Source organism: Cryptomeria japonica, chromosome 3 (genome assembly GCF_030272615.1).
Source record: "Cryptomeria japonica chromosome 3, Sugi_1.0, whole genome shotgun sequence".
NCBI lineage: Eukaryota > Viridiplantae > Streptophyta > Pinopsida > Cupressales > Cupressaceae > Cryptomeria > Cryptomeria japonica.
This window is the reverse complement of record NC_081407.1, coordinates 813,160,067-813,167,091: the sequence shown is the minus strand read 5'-3', so window position 1 is coordinate 813,167,091 and position 7,025 is coordinate 813,160,067. Positions and strand designations below refer to the sequence as shown.

The following is a 7,025-nucleotide window of genomic DNA, read 5'->3' as shown; positions in this document are numbered from 1 at the left end:
TTTATTTACACCAACAATTGCAAACCAAGGTAAAGACTTTGTGGTAAAAGTTGTAAGATTAAATGAGAACATATCTAAAAGCGATCCACCAATTGAATCAAATGACATCAACAAATATAATGAAAGTATGAACTTTTAAAAAATATTCCATTATATATATATATATATATATATATATATATATATTTTAATTTTTAATTTTTATTTATTTATTTATTTTTATTTTTTTTAAATTCATATATGTAATTGCTTATCTTTGATACAAATGCTGAACATATTTAAATCTATATATACTTTACTATTTGGGTCTTGAAAAGCTAGATATATGCAATAGATAGATGTATTTTGTTGTGGATCAATGCCATTTGGTGACCTTGCATGATTGTGCTGTACTATGACGACGTTTATTTTAGTCATAATGTTATTGGGTGATCCTATGTGATCCTATAATACGACGGAGAGGACTATTAAATCTATAATTTTTTATCTATTGGTAAACCTTTTTCAATTAAAAAAAAGTCAAATATATAATTGCAATAATTTACACCTATTTAAGTATTCAATATTCCATTTCTTACATCGACATGACATACATACATATGAAACGCTTTGAGGGATCCATCACAAGAAAGACTTCCCTCATCTATATATTCCTCCGTCAGCGTTTATTCTATCCTATTCTATTGCACTGTGTGCTTCTCTTGCCCTTGTTTGCTCTACAATGGCTCCCCTTTTGTTCTTCCCTTTCATGCTATCCATCGTTTCAATCTCCGTTGTTTCTCAATCTGCGAATAATCATCAACAACTACAATTGCTGTTGCAATTCAAAGCAGCCATTACTGATAACAATTCTTTGCTGCCAAACTGGTCTTCCCTTCACCCACTCTGCAATTGGACCGGCCTTACTTGCGATCCCTCATCTCACTCACTCCTTGCCCTTAATTTATCCCACATGAATTTAGACGGCACGATTTCTCCTGTCCTAGGCAACCTCTCCTCTCTTCAATCCATCGATCTCTCCCAAAATGCCCTAACATCTACCATTCCATCTCAACTCAGTCAGCTGCCCCATCTGCAAATACTCTGGTTGTACGACAATCAATTGCAAGGAACCATTCCGCCTGAGCTGAGTCTCCTTGCAAGTTTGAAGGTCCTTTATTTGGCAGCAAACAATCTCACCGGTACCATTCCCCTTTCTTTCAAAAATCTGTCCTCTTTAGTCGAATTGGATTTTCGACGAAATGATCTCACAGGTACCATTTCCCCCGAATTGGGAGCCCTGACAAAACTGCAGGTACTCCAACTTCAGTACAATCAATTGCAAGGAACCATTCCGCCTGCTCTGTCCGCTTGCCGTAGCTTGTATGACCTGAGACTCTCCTTTAACCAACTGCACGGTACCATTCCACCTCAGCTGAGTCTCCTCGCAAGATTGAAGATCCTTTATTTGGGATCAAACAAACTCTCCGGTAACATTCCCTATTCTTTCAAAAACCTATCCTCTTTAGTTGAATTGGATTTGGGACAAAATGCTCTCACAGGTACCATTACCCCTGACTTGGGCATGCTCACTCACCTCCAAGTTCTAATCCTTCAAGACAATAAATTATCAGGCAGCATTCCCGGCTCTTTAACAAACCTCTCAAAATTGAGTGATTTAGTGTTAGATCGAAATCAGCTGACTGGACATATTCCATGGGACATCGGTGCCAAACTCTCCAATTTGCAATACCTTAGTTTATGGGGAAATCAGCTTAGTGGAAACATACCGAACTCCCTTGGAAATTGTTCCCATCTGATAATACTTTATTTAGATACAAACCAGCTTAGTGGAACGGTTCCAATGGAGCTAAGTAGGTTGAAACCTCTGAATAAGCTCCACCTACATCGCAATCAACTTGTTAGTAACAATAGTAACACATTGGCCTTTCTCACTGCTCTCACAAACTGCTCCTTATTGGAAGAATTAGTAGTGTCTCATAATTATTTTACTGGTATATTGCCGCCATCCATAGGTCAACTGTCTTCCAATCTTCATTTGTTGAAATTATCAAACAACATGATAAGTGGAAGCATACCACAACAGATTGCCAATCTAACAAACTTAACCTACTTAGATTTAGGCAGTAATCTTTTTAGCGGCAATATTCCATCTGGAATTAAAAGCTTCAGCAAGTTGGAAAGAATGTATTTAAACGGGAACAAATTAAAAGGAAGCATTCCAACTGAGATAGGTGAAATGGAACATCTCGGACTCTTAAATCTTAGTCACAACCAGTTATCTGGAAAAATACCCGATTCACTTGGTAGCCTCCAAGAGCTAAGGCGTCTTCATCTTGATCACAACAAGTTATCAGGAGAGATCCCTCTTAGTTTAGAGGGATGTCAAAAGATGGAGCTCCTTGACTTGTCTTACAATGAACTAGGGTCAAGGATACCTCGTCAAGTAATTGCCAGCCTTAAAAACCTGCAATTCTACCTCAATCTTTCATGGAATTTTCTGGAAGGGTCCCTCCCACAGGAGATTGGTAAAATAGTAATGGCTCAAGCCCTAGATATCTCTGGAAATCGACTTACTGGGGTGATTCCAAATTCTCTAGGAGACTGCACAGCATTAGAGCATCTAAATCTGTCGCACAATACATTTCAAGGTCCAATACCAGATTCACTCTCCAAATTACAAAATCTCCAAGAAATGGATCTTTCTGCCAATTTTTTATCAGGTCAAATACCAATATCCCTTGCAAGACTAAAAGAACTGCGCTTCATGAATGTTTCTTTCAATAATTTGTCAGGGCAGATTCCAAAAGGAGGGTTGTTTCCAAATAGAACTGTTATAATATTGTTTATGGGAAACCTTGGCCTATGTGGCCCAGCAAAATATGCATTGACTCCATGCCCAAATCAAACCCAAGTAGAGCGTTCACTGCTAAAAAAAATTGTCTTATCGGTTGTTGGAACCATTGCATTTATTGTATGCTCTTTAAGTATAGGAGTGGTATGGAGGCATAAACATTCAAGAAAATTATTTCGTCCCTCAAACCTTATTTTTCAAATGCTCAACTATCCAAAATTTTCTTATCAGGATCTTATAATTGCAACATCTGGATTTGATGAATCAAATCTGCTTGGAGTTGGTAACTTTGGATCAGTCTACCAAGGCATTTTAAAGGATGGTCAGATAGTTGCCATCAAGGTTCTTAATTTGCAAAATGAAGAAGCTGATAAGAGTTTTAACACTGAATGCAAAATGTTAGGGAGGATTCGGCACCGTAATCTCATCAGAGTCATAAGTGCATTTTCCTACCCTGGCTTCAAAGGTTTGGTTCTTCAATTTGCATCTAATGGAAGCTTGGAGAAACATTTGCACCCTGACAGAGATGATCAAGACTTTTTGGAATTGGGACTGAGTGACTGTTTGAGGATAGCTATAGATGTAGCCCATGGCATGGAATATTTACATCATGATTGTCCTTTGCAACTTGTGCACTGTGATTTAAAACCTAGCAATGTCCTCTTGGATGCCAACATGACAGCCCTTGTGACTGATTTCGGTATAGCCCGCTTAGTTACTACAAACTCCATAGATTCACTGAGTACAACAACATTTGCACTCAGAGGATCTATTGGCTATATTGCTCCAGGTATTTTTTTTGTTTTTTCTTAAATATCAGTATTAGCATTTTCTTTAATAGCTTTTTAAAAATTTCATGAATAAAATTGATTGCAGAGTATGGATTGGGCGGGAATGTTTCTATAAAGGGTGATGTTTATAGTTATGGAATTCTGATATTAGAGATAGTTACAAGGAAAAGACCAAGTGATGACATGTTTGTGGGAAACATGAACTTGCAAACCTGGGTGAGGTCAGCTTTTCCAAACAGACTGGCAGATATTGTTGACAGCAGGCTATTGAGAGATGTGAATGAAAACATGGAAGACAATAGATGCCTTCTTTCATTCATTAAACTTGGTTTGCTTTGTACTAGTGAATCACCAAGGGAACGACCTTCGCTAAGAGATGTAGCCAAGGCCTTGGAGAGCCTTAAGACATCTATAATGGGAGGTGCACCTGCTTCCAATTTAACATCTACTATATCAGACCTCCTGCGCAACACCAATCCCACAAACAATTTGGCCTCTGAGAGTCAAAGTTCTACATTTTAGATGTTTATAAATTCCATTAAGAAATTCTTGTCCTTTTGTGTTTGTCTTCCATCATAGTTTAGTCTTCTTTCATGTAAAATTCTCATTAGGTTAATTTCTAGCTCTTTGAGCTTGTAAGCTCCAATTCATGTGTATGTTTATTCTAGCTTGAGAAAGTATATTGTTGTTATATACAAACTTATTGAAATGCTGAAAAATGTTTAACATGTTGCCTTATTTATGGCAATACCCTTCATACCTTGCAGAAGTCAAAGAATTTTTTACTCTGACTGCCTTGATATTCATTATATTCTGATCAAAAAAAACTTGAGATCAATCTGGATGCCATTAGGGTGACAAATTCATGTCCACAAAATGTTGGTAGACATTAATTTCTACCACTAGAATATCTGTATTTGTCAGACTGGGCCATATGTACATTCAATACTTTGTTTAAATCTCAATACTTTGAATATTTTCACGTACAATGTTAATCCTTACACTAACGTCCTGTACAATGTGTTACCAGCCCCAACGAATATTTAGAAGGGTAGCAAAATTTCCTTTAAATTGTGATATAAGTTGTCCCTATATCTGCAAATATTTCTGTATGAACTATGTTCAGACGGTCTAATTTAATGCACAGGATGCCTTGAGTATATATTTAGGTCCAGGCTATTCAAGCACTGCGAAAAGTCTTGGGTGGATTTGACACAGTCTAATTTAAAGAACATGGAGCTTCCTCACGTCTCTACTGATTAAAATCACCAGTTTCTCTTAAAGATGATAACGTGGAATCGTTCATGGGCTAAGTGACATTCTATTACAAACAGGATACGGTCGCGCAAGACATTATATCGTTTTCTTCATAAGAATATGTTCAACAAAGGTACCGTAGTTGCAAATGAAGCATGAGCAGCTATAATTTCAAGACAGGACTATCTCAATACTATAAAAAATTTTGCCTCTCAAAGCAAATAGATACTAAATTGAACATATAGGATCCTTAGGATAACTTTCAATTCCATAAAACGTCACCATACTGTTAGCGGAACATGCAACTTCCGTTCTCTTGTTGTGTGTGCCTTGATTTAAGGAGAACATGTGCATGCTCTGTTTTATCTTACGTTAATTAAGGAAGAGTGCGGTTCGATTCTTGATGCCACTTTTGTTACGTTTCTTGTAGTTTCAATCAAGACTCTTATAATTCTTCAGAAATGCTCATGCATTTCGTCCTTAATTTTGGTTTTTTCATGAGTTCATTTTTTGTATAAAATCATGCTTTCAGCATATTGTAAAGATACAATGAATTAATATAATTTCATGCATATTGTAAAGATACAATGAATTAATATAATTTCATTCTTGCAGTTCTGTTTTTCTTCTCTGTTTTCTAGAAGTTTTGTTTCTTACTTCCTAGCTAGATCTGTATTCTGCTATACAGAAAATTTAACATGGTATCAGAGAGAGGTTGCTAGGAAGAAGAAGCGTTGACGATTATTTGCAGGCAGATTTATGAAAATTAGCATTACCATGGAAGCTGATGTAGATCTCTATTTCTAAATGCATGCATATTATTCCCCTCATTTTTGCATGCTCCTTGATTTTTTTTTCTAGCTAGATTCTTTAAAATTGCGAATGCTTTGCAAGCACGGCATGATAAATATCTGGAAAATTTTGGGCTTTGTAAAAATTAAACTTTTAGAAAGTTTATATGAGGTTTTGTTTAATGCATTTAGTATAGGTTTCTTTCAATAAGTTTCCTGAATAAAATAGAAGATTAAAGTTGCTATTCACTCTTCCTCCAATTGACAGCCAAAAATGTTCTTTTGTTCTAAATTCTTGTCTACATGAGATTCCAATGTTGCAACTCTGTTTGCTCTAGAGATTATTTCTAGTAGGGTTCCTGACTACATGAGATTCTAGAGTTGCATCCCCAAGTGCTTCCAGAGTTTCTTTCTAGTGGGACATTATTGAGCAATGGATATACAATGGCATCATCCCAACTGGAGGTCATCTTTGCAGTTCTTCAGCTTGGAGCACATTTCTTCAGATTCATATCTTCTTGTCTTTAGATGATCAGTTTCCATATTCAAAGACCGTGTACCTGTCTGTTCATCCATTTGAGCAATGCAGAATATGTACATTTGCATTTTGAAATTATCCCAGAGGTACTCATGTAGTGGTTTCTATGATTCTGTACAATCCTGTTGCAGTGTGGATGCAAACTTGCAGTTTGCAGCTTTCTTCTATAGTTTGAATAATGGTTAGGAGTTTTTCTCAATTGGGCTTTCTCCTTTCTTCTTTGTAATTGGGTTCCTGATGAGGCTTTGTTGCCAAGATCCATATGTCTCCTAGCTCTCCTTAGCTAGACTTAAGGGGGGGTGTTAGCGGAACATGCAACTCCCGTTCTCTTGTTGTGTGTGCCTTGATTTATGGAGAACAAGTCCATGCTCCGTTTTATCTTACGCTAACTAAGGAAGAGTGCAGTTCAACTCTTGATGCCACTTTTGTTACGTTTCTTGTAATTTCAGTCAAGACTCTTACAATTCTTCAGAAATGCTCATTCATTTCCTCCTTAATTTTGGCTTTTGTAGGAGTTCATTCTTTGAATAAAATCATGCTTTCAACAAATTGTAAAGACACAATGAATTAATATAATTTCATTCTTGTAGCTCTGTTTTTCTTCTCTGTTTTTTGGAAGTTTTGTTTCTTACTTCCTCGCTAGATCTATATTCTGCTATGCAGAAAATTTAACACATACCAAATTATAAGTTTTAAAACTTTTGATATAATTTTGGAATTCAAATCTACAGTTTGGATTTAATTTCATATTCATCCATATTTCACGAGTACTGTTTATAAAATTCTTTATTTAT

At 36.3% G+C, this 7,025-nt stretch overlaps 1 protein-coding gene across 1 annotated transcript; it reads left to right on the top strand.

Moving 5' to 3' along the window:
- The first annotated feature begins 699 nt into the window (after positions 1-699).
- On the top strand, positions 700-4,404 carry LOC131054340 (putative leucine-rich repeat receptor-like serine/threonine-protein kinase At2g24130). Its single transcript, XM_057988826.2, has 2 exons — positions 700-3,644; positions 3,731-4,404. Exons 1-2 carry the CDS (start codon positions 722-724, stop codon positions 4,165-4,167), a joined length of 3,360 nt encoding a protein of 1,119 aa, XP_057844809.2. The 5' UTR covers positions 700-721; the 3' UTR covers positions 4,168-4,404.
- Positions 4,405-7,025: the final 2,621 nt, after the last annotated feature.

Excerpts from the sequence above, each read along its gene's own strand:
- LOC131054340 (XM_057988826.2), top strand. The coding sequence starts at position 722 with ATGGCTCCCCTTTTGTTCTTCCCTTTCATGCTATCCATCGTTTCAATC. Across the intron at positions 3,645-3,730 it reads TATTGGCTATATTGCTCCAG|AGTATGGATTGGGCGGGAAT; the intron begins GTATTTTTTTTG and ends AATTGATTGCAG.